At 37.3% G+C, this 16,371-nt stretch overlaps 1 protein-coding gene across 1 annotated transcript in view; it reads left to right on the forward strand.

Moving 5' to 3' along the window:
• Window positions 1-10,361: 10,361 nt before the first annotated feature.
• LOC129263749 (sorting nexin-17-like) overlaps window positions 10,362-16,371 on the forward strand; it is a 31,295-nt gene continuing 25,285 nt past the window's right edge. The window contains exon 1 of the mRNA XM_064096965.1: window positions 10,362-10,517. Within this exon, the coding sequence (XP_063953035.1) occupies window positions 10,458-10,517 (60 nt within the window). The 5' untranslated portion in view covers window positions 10,362-10,457. The remainder of the gene's footprint in view (window positions 10,518-16,371) is intronic.

The following is a 16,371-nucleotide window of genomic DNA, read 5'->3' on the forward strand; positions in this document are numbered from 1 at the left end:
GAGAAGATTGGTTTCCTGAATGTGGGACGCACTGTATTGTTACGCAGTGTCGGTTCGTTGCATGTTACTTAGCTTTTCAATCAGCATAGGCGAAGCAAGACAAGATGAGCATTTATTAAAATGGAATAACTTTATACAAATAAATATGCGGTAGGAAGTTCAATAGTGACTACTCTGAAGCTGTAAGCTCTGCTCTCTGTTTAATGTAAACTCTATTCTGTTAACTCGAAGCTAATCTCTAAACTCCACACTAGCTAGGGTTCAGGGGAGCGTTTCATCACATTTTTGTCCGACAAGTTGTCAGATATGACAACTTTCCCAGATGTTGATTGGCTGAGAAAAACTGTTACTGTGGTAACTGTCAAATGAAAAGGGACTTGTCGGATAAACCGCCCGACAAGTCCATTCATGAAACGCTCTCCTGAAGTGAACCTTTTTTTTATAATGGTTGTTCAAGACTTTAGTTGACAGCCGTTGGCCAACCTTTAGTTAACCAAACAACCCCTTGCGTCAAAACTTGTACTCTTGATTTTGGGAGTGGATCGACGTTTTGAAGTGATTGTGCGTCAGAAGCTGCATGGCAGAAGAATGAGTAGTATAGTAGGCCCCCTACCTTCGAGGAACGGAGCTGTTGAACATCCTTTGTGTCCCACAATTTATATTTACACTTAATGACTCTTTTGACTTAAGAAAGGTGACATGTTTGGCTTTTATATGAGATCACTCATGAGCAGGTCCATGAGTGATCCATCTCTGTAGGGCGATTCCATACATGTCGTACGGGACATTTAGAGAACATTTGACAGTTTTTCGACAGGAAAAATAAAAAATATTCCATTAACTAAAGGTGATCATCAAGTACTCCCAGAGTGTTAGGAAAACCAAGACTTAACATGACTTGAATTCACATCCTGTATAATACAGAGTTCAATAGTAATGTGTCGTACGGGACACAGAAAAGTGGCTTTTTCGAAACCTTAAGTTTGCACTCTTAAAGTCTGTAAGTTGGACAGATTATTTTCATGAAAACTTAACTCAAATTGATATTCAATTACCCAAGAACAAACACATTTATAAAAGAAAGGAAAATAAACATTCATGAATATAAAGCAAATTAAAATTTTCAAGAACATTGTGGCGTACGTACGGGACACTCAAAATGTGTCGTACGGGACATCTCTAAATTGAGGCCAAACTTTCTTACTTTATGTCTCTTTGACGTCTTCAATCACTTTATTTGGCTGATGTTAATGATAATCCTAACAAACCAAAGACTTTTATTATTTTAGAAACCGCTATTTGCTGAATAATTATGTCAATATATCCTAAACAAAATACTGTGTCGTGCGGGACACTTGTGTATCTTAATAGCTTCATGGTTGTACCATGGACCTATTAATAATAGGTAATAGGTCCATGGTTGTACTGAACAGCCTGTATAAAACAATGAAATTTTTATCAATTAGAAAGGGAGCATTGCCCCTATATTCTTCATTTTTAATGAAAAGCCTTAAGTACTAGAAGTCATTCAGGACAATATAATAAAGTAACCTCATTTTATCCGTTATATATACAATTGGGAGCAATACATCATTTTTTTCATGATGGGAAATGTACAATGGTTCACAGCTTTTTAAGAGCTAAAAAACTTGAGGCATTTGTGTGAAGTTATATTTCAGTGAATTAAGTGACGATTTCCAATACACTATTTAAATAGTGAATGAATGAAACTGTGTTTGTGTAAATTATTGGGCTGAAATGTTATGATTTTTCATATAAAATGTATATACATGATATATGTCACAATTGTCACTTGTTATTTCACAAATATTTTTTTCTAAAGAAATGCTATTTTACTTTGCTGCATTTTATGAAACCATATGGTTTGTCTTATTTTCCAGATTTTATTTTAACAACATGGTTTGTCTTATTTTACAACTGGAGAAAGGTAAGGAGTTTCAATACTGTATATAAAAAAAATTAGTGATCATCAAGCCCGTCATCAAGGGAGGTCCAAATAGATGATTGATGTGTATTTTTTTTTTACATCTTATTATATTTTCACAGTAGCATGCTAGAGGAAGTCATCTTCCATGCTAGGGTGAATTGATTATAAAGGTTTTCTTTTCATGCTCAATAACAAAGAAATTAACCAGCTCTGACTAGTGAAAATCACCAGTTTAGCTGAAGGGATTCACAAAAGAATATATAGGCCTACATGAAGTCTATTTATTTCATTTTCAATTGAGATACAAAATACCTATTCAGTTCACTAAATGTCAAATCAATTACTTCAATTAAAATAGGCATATACTGTTGATTGTTCCTGAATCCGAATCCTGCAATGAAATGCAGTATATATTGTGTGTCGTACGGGACATGTCCCGTACGACACACACTGTGTCGTACGGGATAACTTTTAATAGGACAATTATTGAAAAATAAAGGGCAGTAATTCGATCCTTATAGGATAAATCGATCACCAATGGGTCAAAGATAGAGAAACTGATATTGTAAGATTGCATCATCAAAAATAAAAGTGTAGGAAAACTTTTGCATTTTCATGTGTCGTACGGGACATTGCCAAAAAAAATCAGGGCTGCCCCCAGTGGCGTACCTAGGATTTTCCACAGGGGGGGGGGGCAAATTCGTCCGCCAAAAAAATTGACAAGCAAAAAAAAAGAGGTCTTCAACCACAAATAAAGGATCTCGTCCGCCCAAAAATTTGACAAGCAAAAAAAAAAAAAAAAAAAAAAGGTCTTCAAGACTCGTCAGGGGGGCAGGGATATGTCCCTTGCATGGGTTGTGACTCGTCAGGGGGGCAGTCTGCCCCCCGTAGGTACGCTAGTGGCTGCCCCTATTATATGGATCATGAAAATGTTGTAGATATTATTTGGAACCATCAATAAAACATTATTCCATTAACCTGCAATATTTTCAATCTTCTAGTGTTTTGCCGTTAATGGTTTCAGGCAGTGTTTGTTCTTGAAGTTCTTATTTTTGAAGTTCTAGTGTAGAATCGCCCTGTACAGTGATTAGAATGACCCGGTTTAATTCCTTCATGATGAACATATTGCTTTAAAAGTTCTCTTTCGGGTCAGTATATCAAAAATTTCAGCTCGCGCTTTGTGCTCGCATGAGATACATAGCTTGTTTATTTACATATATGCGGAATCTGAGTTTGATATTTATATAAAAACGTGTGAAAATGTTAAGTTTTCAAGTCAAAATATCCAAACTTGTCAGTACTTCTGTACCGAGAGTGAACAGTATGTCCCGGTTTACGGTCTAAATGTCATGAAATTTTCAGCTCCCGCTTCGCGCTCGCATCGAATATTAGTGTGATCCATATCCTCTCCACAATTTTCCTTCATGTTAGACCGTGCTTAAAAGGTTTCCTTTTGGGTCAGTGAATACAAAATTTCAGCTCGCGCTTCGCGCTCGCATTAATTTTATTGAGATACACAGGTGTTCAATTACATGCGGAAAGTGAGTTTGTCTTTATATGAAAACGTGTAAGAATGATTAGTTTTCAAGTCAAAATATCCCAAAATTCAAGCTCGCGCTCGCATCATTCATTGATACCTTTTCTTTTCATGATTACAAAAACTGCAAGGAATGTCCGATTTTAAGTCTTAAAAAAAAAAGGCTCGCGTTCGCGCTCGCATTGCTTGTTTGATTAGATACCCATCGTGTTCACTTCAAAAAGGGTTTAGAATGTTCAATTTTCTGGTTGTAAAATAATAAAATTTCAGCTCGCGCATTGCGCCCGCAACAATAGCATAGTTCTATGCCCATCCTATTTATATGATGGTTACATCGCTTTGAATTTCATGTTTTTAGTTCTAAACTTTCTGAAGAAAATTCAGCTTGCGCTTGTTTACTGTGTTCTGTATCAAAAGGTGCTTAACCATGCAGTCCATTTTTAGGTCGAATATAATAAAAAATTCAGCTCGCGCTCTGAGTTACTGCAAGCAGTCATTAACATATCTTTTTTTTTCAGATTAGTTAATGAAAAGTTAAAGCTCGCGCTCGCATGAATTGCTTGATTATATACGCATATTAGCATCTAACATGAAAATAGATTTTGACGTGATATTCAGAAAAATGTAATACACAATTTCTTTGCTTGTCTTTCCTCCTTTTTTGTTTGTTTGTTTGGTTGTAGAACTTTTGGGGCCATGGTCCAAACTCATCCATACAACAGTGCAACAGTGTTATGTTGGTGGGGGTCCCTTGATATTAAAGCCATTTTAAACCTTACAGATAGCCACTAATTTTAATTAAATTGCGTGTTTATCTATACAGCTTTCACACAACACATAAATTCAATGCAGTTGCATACCATAATCATCCAAATATTTTGAGGGGGCAGTCGGGGCACACCATAGCAAATTTGGGATAATTTGTAAACAGCCGCCAGCGAGCGAAGCGAGTCAGAAAGAAAAATGGACTTTTAAAATAAAATTCTAATTATGTGATATATTTTTACAATTTTTTCTTCATTTTTTTCATTCATTTCGCTGCCTCCTTTATTTTCTTTTATTTCTTCTTGGCTGTGGAACCCCCCCCCCCCGGTACGCCAGTGCTTAAACGCAAAGTTCAATGCAGGAAGGAGCCCCCGGTAGCTTTGGAGATTTAGCAAGTTTATGATGATAATTATTGTCAATCCTCGGCCGCCCGGTAGTTTTATTTTGTCCCTTTCTTTATTTTCCAATTTAGATTTTTTTCTCATTCCATTCTACCTCCATTTCCCGCTTTTGTTTGCCTTTTTGTCATCTTTAATGTATCTCCCTGACTTACTAATCATGCTATTTAGTCAGGGGCCTTAGCAAAATTTTGGGGACAGAATTTACAAAAGCGCTATTTTTTGCATGTGGGTCCCTGGTATCAAAAGCATTAATTCTAGATAGGGTGCCTCGAAATCGGTGAAGGGCACCCTATTTTAAAATGCTAATTTATGCAAATTTTATGCAAAAAACTCATAATTCACCATATCTCACTAAAAATAATTTTCAAATACCCAATTTTTGTGTATTTGGGTCTCCTTTTGCTAAATATTCAACTGCAGGTCGATTTTCATAAATTTGGTGAGTATGAATCAATTCTTAAGGTTAATTTATGCAAATTATATGTAAAAACACATTTTATCATATCTCGACATATAGGATTGTCAAAATCACAATTATTTTTCCACATGTGTCACTGGTACCAAAAGAATTAATTCTTGATAGGATACCTCGATATCAATGACTGGAATCCAATTTCATAGTGCTAATTTATGCAAAATTATGCAAAATCACACTATTCACCGTAAATTACTGTATATGTATAGTACAGACCTAAACTTTTCTAGAAGCCTATTTTTTTTGGGGGGTGGGATTTGGGATTTATTTTGATGGGGCATCAAATCTAGATTGATTTCTGTACAGTTCCAGAATAAGAATCAATTTTCAATGTTTATTAATGCAAATTTATGCAAAATGTATGCACATACAGGATGTGTAAAACACATCAACTATCATATTTCGAGGTTTTAAACCGAGGGACGAGCGCAACACTATGCATATGAGACATTGTTACACAATTCATTCATTATGGTGACTTTCCATGCGAACAGAGGACGGTATCATGTTTAAAATGCAAATTTATGCAAATTATAAATCCTGTGCATACCCCTTTCACAATAAAAAAAACCCAAATCATATGGAAAAGATAAACCAGTATTTTATCCTTTTTTATCAAAGCAAGTAGAGTTTTCTCCTGTCAGAAAGAGGAGTGTATATGGATGGTTCTCATGTCAGTAAAAGCTGTCCATGTTTGCCCCTCTGGCAACTATGTACATTTTTAGAACAAGGACACATCAGATTTGAGCAAAGAGACCTGATCCTTTTTCTTATTCTGTCGTCCCTTGGTTGACGGTGACCTGAATAATTTCAGTGATTTTTTTTCTTTATTGGCTTATGAATTGATCTTTATCACTAAAACTAGGGTAACACCAAAACCAAATTCTCCCAATCAATTTCAGACCGAATCAGAGTCGAATCGGTCTGGAATAGGTCCCGAATCAGAGCACTATTGACTTCCCAAAATAATTGTCCAAATGCCTCCCCAAACTCAACCGAATTCCATCCGAATACATCCCGAATGTGGCTCGAAAAACATTTGTCGTGGCTACATTTGGGAGTATTTTGGAGGATATTCGGCTGGTTTTAAACATTTCAAGACAAGCAGAATCCCTCCAAGAATGTTCCCGAATGTTTTCGTATATGGGGAGGGAGAACAGAATAGTCCCGGATCCTTCCGAATTGATTCCGGGAGCTCCCCCAATCGGAGATGAATAAGTACCGAATCTAATTTTTGGTGTAATCCTAGCTTAAACCAGGACTGACGTGATGTATTCTTGCGACTGTACTTTGGTTATCCTCTGAATGTTTTGCAGAGTGTTTACCTTAGTTGTATCCTATTCTGGTTTGTCGTCTAGAAACGGATTGCCTACTTAAAATCAGCTGCAAAATACACATAAGGATGAATTCTGGAGCACTCTGTTCTCCCCTCCCGAATGCAGGAATATTCAGGAGGAATAAGGGAACATTCTTGGAGGAATTTGGCTCGTTATGAAAATGTTCAAAACCAGCCGAATACCTCCAAAATACTCCCGAATATGGCTATGACAAATTTCATTCGGGCCACATTCGGGATGTATTCCGATGGAATTCGGTTGGATTTTGGGAGGCATTTGGGGTATTTTGGGAAGATTAAGACGTTTTCGTATCAGTCGTAGAGTAAAGGTCCGACTCTTGAGTCTTCCCTCCCCATATCTTACGAATCATTACTCGAATACAGATAAGAATGTAGACGAGTGAGACGAATTGGCCAGAAAATAGAAAAATGGCATCCGAATAGCTGCCGAATCGGTCAATTATAGCCCATTTCAAAAGAATCTGGGGGTATTTCGGGAAATTCGGTGGCATACTTGGCGAATTCGGGCATAATTGTTCCGATTCGGGTCGTTATTCAGGTCGTCATTTGGCGATAATCGGAGGATTTGGGCTAAAATGGGCTTGATTCTGGCCACCTTTGGCTCGATTGTTGCCACTGTTCGGGTTGGCATACAGCTTTATGCGGGACAGTCAATATTGATTTGGGTAAATTCTTTGGGATTCTACTCTGATACGGGACTTATTCCAGACCTTATCGTCTCTAATTCAGTGAGCACCCCGAATCAGAGACGAATAGGTTGCGCATCCACCGAAATCATCTGAATCAGGCCATATTAGGGAAGAATCAGTCCAACTTTATGTGGGAGAATTCGGTTCTCGTGTAACCCTGGTTGAAGTATATCTCGATCAGACTCGTTGTTTGCTGCTTGAATTATATCTTGGTCTACAATCCCTCCTCACGGTGAAGATGTAGATTTTGATATTTACTGAAAATCATTACTTCACATCCCAATAAATTAATTACAATATAGGATAGGTCTCTAACTGCGAGGAGATAGTAATAATGTACAGATTTATAGAATATGCCTACGTATACATTGCCCATGATGTGATTATTACACAACTTGAAAGAGATTTTTGGACACCATTTTGTTTCCCAAAGACTGAAAATTTGCTTAACTGTGATTCATATATACTTTATAGCTATTGAGAAAATCAGACTTTAACTGATAGTACATGGCTATATGTCTCCATATACATACATAGCCTTTGGTGTGGGGTGTCTCCAAAGTTTTGAATTTTCCTGTCAATATATTGCTGGTAAATTTGAAGCTTTTGAGCTGATAGAGATACTTCAAAAGTTTGGCCCCTTTTTCACTGTTAGTATCCATTGGAATGGGACTAATTTATACATATGAAATAATTGCTAATTTACATAAATTAGCATATTTTGCATGAAGACGGGATTTTCAATAGCACGTTTGGTAGGGAAAATTAAAGCTATCGATCTGATAGAGATTTTCTTTAAGTTTGGTTTCTTTTTATTCCTTTTTACTAATTTTTACTATTCATGCATAAATTAACTGCTAATTTACATAAATTAACATATTTTTGCATGAAGACACAATTTTCAATATCATGTTTGATAAGGAAATTTAAAGCTATTGACCTGAAAGAGACTTTCCTAAAGTTTGGTATCTCTTTATTTACTTTTATTAATTAATTCCTATTGGCATATGGCTGCATGCATAAATTACTGCTAATTCATATAAATTAGCATATTTTTGCATGAAGATACAATTTTCAACACCATGTTCTGTGAGAAAAATTAAAGCTATTGACCTGATAGAGACTTTCCTAAAGTTTGGTATCTTTTTTATTAACTTTTATTAATTAATTCCTATTGGGATATGGCTTCATGCATAAATTACTGCTAATTTACATAAATTAGCATATTTTTGCATGAAGATGCAATTTTCAACACCATGTTCTGTGGGAAAAAATGAAGCTATTGACCTAATAGTGACATAGGGAAAGTTTGGTGCTTTTGTAAACTCTGTCCCCAAAACGTCAAATTATGGGCCTAAGGCCCCTGACTAATTGTATTTGTATATCGGGAAGAATTTTTCTTTCTCACATTTTTTTCTTTCCTTCTTTTTCCCGTTTTCTTTCCGTTTTCCCTTTTTATTTTTTTCTTAGTTTTCTTTTCCCTTTCCCTTTCCCCCGTTCCTCTTTTTTCCCTTCCCTTCCCTTTCCCTTTCTTTCTCCCCTTTTTTCTTTTTCCCGTTTTTTAAAATTTTCCCGGTGAACTCCGCCAGGGGGGGGGGGCAGCTTGCCCCTATATTCCCCCCGCCTGTTACGCCACTGTTCGGGTCTAAACCTCAAAAGAACTCCCGCTTCAATTTGCAATAATATTTTGTTGGATATATATCTTGTTCTTTATTAAAAACGTCCATTTAATCAACTGTCAATTCAAATTGAAAATATCAAAATTTTCAGCTCGCGCTCGCATATTTGTACTTTTAGTTTTAGATACCCATCTTAATCATTAATGCTCAGAATATCAAGCTTTCAGGTCAAAATATAAAGAAATTTCAGCTCGCTCTCGGCACTCGCATTATTTGTGTTGTGAGATATGTATCCTCATGAGTTACTACAAACAGTCCTAAACAGGTACCTTTTTCCTGTTTTCAGGTCAGTATACTAAAAAAAAATAGAAGCTCGCGCTTCGCGCTCGCATTATAATTTGTTGATTCGATATGTGTCTCTTTCTTATGGGTCATATACATACATAAAATTATATAAGCCTATGTGTGTATGTGAGTTGTGCGATCGAGCGCCTTTGGAACGTTGATTCATGATTTTGCCCCCCCCCCCCCATCTGAAAAATGGATCGACGCCCCTGTTGGTGGTGGGTGAAGTATATCATATAGGGAGGGTAATTTGAAATAAAAAGTTGCAAGGCAGCCTGTAGGGATCATTGAATTATACTCGCACTTAAAGAGAGCATGTTATTTTGGAAGCTAGAGAGTGTTTAGCGAGAAAATTTTCGAATTTGAATAATCAAAAACTTTGATTTTAGAGCACTTGACGGAATGAATGAAATAAATAAATATTTATGCATAAAGGACCTACATGAAGGCTTTATATATTTTTTCTTTTCATCGTGGTCAACTTTTTGGGGGGGGCTTGAGCGATTTTTTTTTGGGGGGCGGCTTCAGTCCCCAAAGCCCCCGCCCCTGAAACACGCCTGGGAAGGAGGGGGGCTCGGGGAGAAGTGCAGGAAACGGAGAGAGGAAAAGGAAGAGAAACCGGAGAGGGGGAACAAATGAAATGACACGGGGGAATTAAAGGGAGTATGTTGAAAAAGGGAATTAAGCACTATCCCGGGAGCCTATATGCATGCTGTTGAATGCAGGGGCAGATCCAGGATTTTCCAATAGGGGGGGGGGGGATTTTCCCGGGGAAAATTTGACAAGCAAAAAAAAAAGAAAATTAATTGTGCCTCTCAAAAGGGGGGGGGGGCACGCCTCCTGGATCCGCCAGCTAGTCATGCTTGAGAATATATATCATCTTAAGGCGGTCCTCTTATCAAAGGTTTATTTTTCTTCGATAAGGGAGATAAGTGGAAGGGAGAGGAGTGAAATAAGGAAAAAAAGAACGAGTTTATACCAACGTACATGTATATTCGCTCCCCGGACTCGCTCTCCCGACTTTTGCTAAAAAACTATTATTTTTTTGCAGATTTTGTTAGATTTTCACTGTTTTAATTGCTTGTTGAATCTTACTCTATTAATTTAGATATAAGTAATTTTCAACCCGGAATACTAATTTTATAACGTGTTATAAAGTCGAGGGAATTTTGATTTCGGGGGGGGGGGGGGACAAAATAAATTGGGCCGGCTAGCCAATCTGGGGGCCGGGCTAGTCTCGATATCGCTCGATCGTCGATCACAATTCAAGCGTCAATTTCAGTCCAGCTCTCCCGTCAAGGATCGCTGAATAATTTTAAGAATGCATTTCTCAATTCCCGACACGCAAGAATGCAAAGACGAGCATGGATCGAGTTATAGGGTAAGAAAATTAGTTTATTTTTTGTTGAGACCATTCCGCCATTATCAGCAGTAAGCCTCGACTTTACAGTTTACGGGTTAGTGGGAGGTTTCCCCTTTTCTCGGGTTCAACAGTGTAGTCCCATTCATTGTTTTGTGTGTGTTTGTTTTTGTCCTGTGCTGTGGGAGATAATTCACGCCCACAATTCCAATCGGCGCTAATGCAGTTTCGCACCACTCCACTAAAATGTCCCCTCCACTAAAATTAAAAAAAGAAAAAAAATGGAGAACGTTTATTAAGTTGTATCTAACATATATCTAAGAGATTTAGAAAGAAAAATTTGGATTGCGGAGGCAATCGTAAACTCTTAGTCTTACCAAAGAGGTCGCATGACATTGCTACGACAGCTACAGTGGCCCACCCTTGAAGAGAGAAGAGCCCAGTTCAAGGTGGTGATGGTTTATCGCTTGGTAAACACAATTGTTGATGTACCAAAGGTACAGTACTTCAACCAGGCTGCTACTTCCACTTCGCTTCGTGGTCATCAGATGAGGTTACACGTCCCACATGCTCGCACTGTTACTTATCAGAAAACTTTTATTCCCGATGCCAGGCATTAGACTGTGGAATATTCTCCCTGCCATTACAGTTAACTGCACTTCAGTAGCCAGCTTCAAGGCTGAGGTGCAGAAAATCCAATTGCGCTAAGACTGCGCATATTTTTTTTTTTTTTTTATTATTTTTTTTTACAAGTACGATAATACACCAACCTGGTGGACTGTACTTAAACGGATGATGATGACTAACCGAAATAGACGCACTGCCAGTCGCACTGCTACCCGAATTTGTTTACGATTATATTTACCTTCTCTACAACAGCGTGGTGATTGCGGAGGCAGTCGTAAACTCTTGCTTAAGATGTCGCAGCTAGAGATCATTCCTAAAGAACATTAATATTTTAAATCGCTAGCACCTAAATTTAAAATATAAAAAAAAACATGTTCCAACGATCAGTCATTATTATTAAGCCTGAGTCATATCGATTATTTTGAAAACCGGTGTTCGACAGCTTTAATTCGATCGAACATCGATGCATCAAAATTTGAAGGCGGGGAAAATCAAGTCATTTTTTTTGCTCCGGCCGGCCGTCGATGCATGCGATATGCAAGCATTACATGCCTGCACTGATTGTCTGCGCTGACGACCGGGTGAGCGTTGCAAAAGCAGATAACAGAGCAAAGATCGTTTGTATTTTCCATGATCACAAAACACAAAAAAGGCCGGGGAGCAATGCAGAATTCTTCCCAAAATATCTTCAACAATGATATTTGCAGATGATAACATATAAGTTTAAAATGAAACAATATGAAAGACATGAATCACGCAGAGTCGATCCGAATGATTTTCGGTCAACTAGCATTCGCAGTCCAGACTCGCACACACCACCCCGTCCGCAGCCCCTTACACTCACTCTCCCGAAACGACAGGCGTGCTTGCCAGCGCCATCTAACAAGTGCAAACAGCGGGGAGAGCGCTGTAACTTGCCTGAGATTGTGTAGTTGGCGGGGTAGTTGGATCCAAAATTAGCTCCAAATAAATTGATGGGAATAAATACGTAATTTTCTCTGGATGGTCATTTGAATTGGTATTCAATGCTGATATAACGATATATATAGAGCGATGTTCGAGACTTAATAATCCTGATAATGATAATCCATTTTTTTAAACACAAGAGCTTGTGATCGAAATAAATACGAATGTCTCGGATCGAGCTCTAAATTCATATAAATTATTATTGGATGTTAAATAATTAAGATTTAATAAGATTTTATGGCCATACTAAAAATATTGATGATGTCAGCAAAGTATGTTGTGTTCATATGGAAGAATTCATTAATATTATTATACTGGCATTATTTTTATTTTTTATTCCATCTCTGGACGTCTCTGAGCTCCGAGAAAAGAAGCACAATGCGCATGCGCGTTCGATGACGTCTGACATATTTTCTATTCATGAAATCAGAGCCAAAAGTTGGGCACAAACGAGCTTCAAATTGATGCGAAAAAAATATCAAACATAATTTTTCTCTGTTTTGTCATGTAAAATATTATTATATGGTGATATTACGATCTTCAAAAGAGTTTCTACATGTTGACAATGTTCGATAATCAATCCTGACGTGCATTATTTTTTTAGACAAGTGCACTCACTCAAGTCGATCGTCATGTGATGTCCGCCATTTAAAATTGAAACGAAATACAAACGTTTCACATCAAGCTCTAAATTCATATTATACAAATAATGCATGCAGCCGAGTGCGTTAGTGGAAATGCAGAGCACGCGAGGCTTCTTTAGATAGATGCCGCACTGTGCACGAGCCGCTGGCGGCGAGTGCCCAGTGTGCACCATCTGAAGAAACCGAGCTTTCTCTGCATTTACTTTTACGCAAGACAGAGCAAGTGCATTATTTGTTTTATAAAATAGCAACACAGAAACAAATTCTTGAAAAGTTACAGTACAGTTTTGTTGGACTTCTACCGCACTGGTTTGCTTGAGCGTGCAATGTCAATTTTCGTTGCGCGCCTTTTGCACTGCCGTGCAGTGCACCAAAAAAGTTGGATGTCATGTGACGCGTATTGGCCAATCGCGATGCTTGAAATAATACACCTATTTTATAATAATGATTATCATATGCAAATTATTGTTAAATATTACGATTAAATCATGTTCTATGGTCATGATATTAATATTGTTCATGAAAGCAAGATTTACTTTACGTTGATCACGTCAATTTTCCGGCCATTTTCTGATTTGATTAAAGCACAGTACTGCGCATGCACGATCAATGGCGACTTCCATTCATAAATTCATCGTGCATAAATTATCTCGGCACGAGCAGACGAGCCGGGCAGACGAGTAAGACTCGATCGAAATAAACTTCAAATTAATGGTGAATAGGCATCATAATTACACAATCGGTTTCATTTTGGGGGCAATATAAATGAAGTAAGTAGTAGTCAAGTTGGATATTATACAAATAATGCATGCAGCCGAGTGCGTTAGTGGAAATGCAGAGCACGCGAGGTTTCTTTAGATAGGTGCCGCACTGTGCACGAGCCGCTGGCGGCGAGTGCCCAGTGTGCACCATCTGAAGAAACCGAGCTTTCTCTGCATTTACTTTTACGCAAGACAGAGCAAGTGCATTATTTGTTTTATAAAATAGCAACACAGAAACAAATTCTTAAAAAGTTACAGTAACAGTTTTGTTGGACTTCTACCGCATTGGTTTGCTTGAGCGTGCAATGTCAATTTTCGTTGCGCACCTTTTGCACTGCCGTGCAGTACAGTGCACCATAAAAGTTGGATGTCATGTGACGCGTATTGTCCAATCGGGATGCTTGAAATAATACACCTATTTTATAATACTGTTTATTTTGATGTTTGATTGTGTGAACCAAATGAATCGCCCGGCCGAAGTTTTTTTTTTTTTTTTCGATGCACCGATTTTGCAAAATCTGCACCGGCGTTCGATGACATCGATCGAACACCGATTTTAAAATCGATTCGACTCAGGCTTAATTATTATGTTGGAGACTTCTGTTCAATTTTATTTGCATTTGCGACAGAGTCAAGAAGATGCGTCTTTTATATTTCTTGTACTTCTAGGAGAGCAAGAAATCATTGATAATAATAATTCTAAATCGCTCCTTCAAACAGCATGTTCAACTAAATTTTATTTGCCTCCGCTTAAGATAAGATCAAAACAAATCATTTACTTCCTCTTCCTCCGATTATGTCGGAGATCAAAACAAATCATCATCATCTCCTCCTCTTCCGCTAATATCGGAAATCAAAACAAATCATAATTTTCTTCTCCTTTATCACTTTCCTTCCACCGCTTTTGTCCGAGATCAAAACAAATCATCAGCGCATTTTGACGACCAACGTCGTGAAGACTTCGCTCGGAGCTTGTTTATTTACAGGAATAGCGCTCTGCCGCAATGCATGTCACCACATGTTTTTTGTCTTGTTATGTTTTGGTTTTTCTGACCCGATTTTTTTCCCACTCATGAAAAATCAAAGTTCAGAAAAAATGTAGAAAAAATCGGATGGGGAATTGCATTAAAAATCGGTTACAACATCAAATCATTCCCAAAGGTGACTGTGCCATACTTTATTCCAGAACTTATCAAGCTTGGCTTTGAAGGAGTTTACAGATACAGCAGAGACAACTTCATTTGGTAGTGAGTTCCAGTCATGCACTATTCTGGCTCTGAAGGCATTTGCTCTTACATCCAGTCTGTTTCTTTTCTTGAAGAGTTGAAATGGGTGACCGCGGGTTGCCTCAACAGTAATAATAGACGAGAAGAACATATCCTTGTCAAGCCATTCGATTCCATGCATTACTTTATAAGTCTGGATCATGTCACTTCTCATTCTGTATTGCAGGGATGGTAGTTTTAGGGCTCGAAGTCTGTCTCCATAATCTAGCATTGCCAAGGATGGTATGAGTTTTGTTCCTCTTCTTTGTACTTTCACAATCTCTTTCATGTCTGTCTTGTGCCAAACTGCATTCCCATATTCGAGGATTGGTCGCACAAGACCTTTGAAGAGTTTTGGAATTGTATCCCTATCCCTGGTGAGGAAGGTTCTCTTATTGATTGCAAGTACTCGGCTAGCTTTCATGACAGCTGAAGCAACGTGTGTGGAATATCAGTTCCGAATTCACGATAATGCCTAGGGGCCTGTTGCATGACGAGATGAGCGATACATAGGAACGTCCTAGGACCATTCTTCCGAGATAGGAAGATTGGCGACAAATCAGCGCTTTCCGTTTCACGAAGGCAATTTTGTCTTTCAAGTCTTCATCGTCACCTGAACTTTTTATTTCGGAATGACGACTTTTCATAAAATCATATATTTCAATAAAAGGGGATCAAATAATGTTTTATTTATTACTGATTGTAGAATTGATGTATGGAGCGTACTTTATGAGGTAAAAGAGAAAAAACTTTCAAGATTCACAAACATAACTGGATAAAATCAAAATTTTCATTATTTCCCTTAGAACACGGTGTCCTTTTAGAGACACCTTTCATTGATATTTCAACGAAAGAGACCCTTGTCCAACATAATTGATTTAACTAAGTAATTTCGACATTTTATTAGTTCAATATACTAATTTTTTATAAAATACATTTATATAATGATGATTTTGCAAATTATGCGTTAATATGTTATCTGTTGACTAGTTGAGGTAAAAATAGGGTTTGAATGGAGTAAACAAAATCAACAGTGTCTGATTGTATGAGACTAAAAAGGAAAATATGAGAGGCTGCCTGTGAAAAATCTAATTTATTTATTTCATTTGTCAGATATAACACAAGAAATACAAATGTGAGTGTTTAGAGTATAAACATACCTCAGTTGCATGATGAGTAACCAAAGACAAGGAAAATATGAAAATTGCTGCAAGTGGATAAAGTAGTGCTTTGCAATAACAATTAAAACATAGAAAAAGGTGTGTAATCTGCAATGGAAAAAATACTATTGACAGAAATAATGCTAAATATTACAATGATCATAAACGTTGGTCATCTTTAAAGTTGATCACTTAATTTATGAAAGCTTATATAAGAATATAAGGTTTAAAGGTCAAGTTCACCTCAGAAAAATGTTGATTTGAATCAATAAAGAAAAATCAGACAAGCACAATGCTGAAAAGTTCATCAAAATCGGATGTAAAATAAGAAAGTTATGACATTTCAAAGTTTCGCTTATTTTTAACAAAATAGTTATATGAACGAGCCAGTTACATCCAAATGAGAGAGTCGATGATGTTACTCACTCACTATTTCTTTTGTTTTTAATTGT

This window comes from Lytechinus pictus, chromosome 1, assembly GCF_037042905.1.
Source record: "Lytechinus pictus isolate F3 Inbred chromosome 1, Lp3.0, whole genome shotgun sequence".
Classification (NCBI taxonomy): domain Eukaryota; kingdom Metazoa; phylum Echinodermata; class Echinoidea; order Temnopleuroida; family Toxopneustidae; genus Lytechinus; species Lytechinus pictus.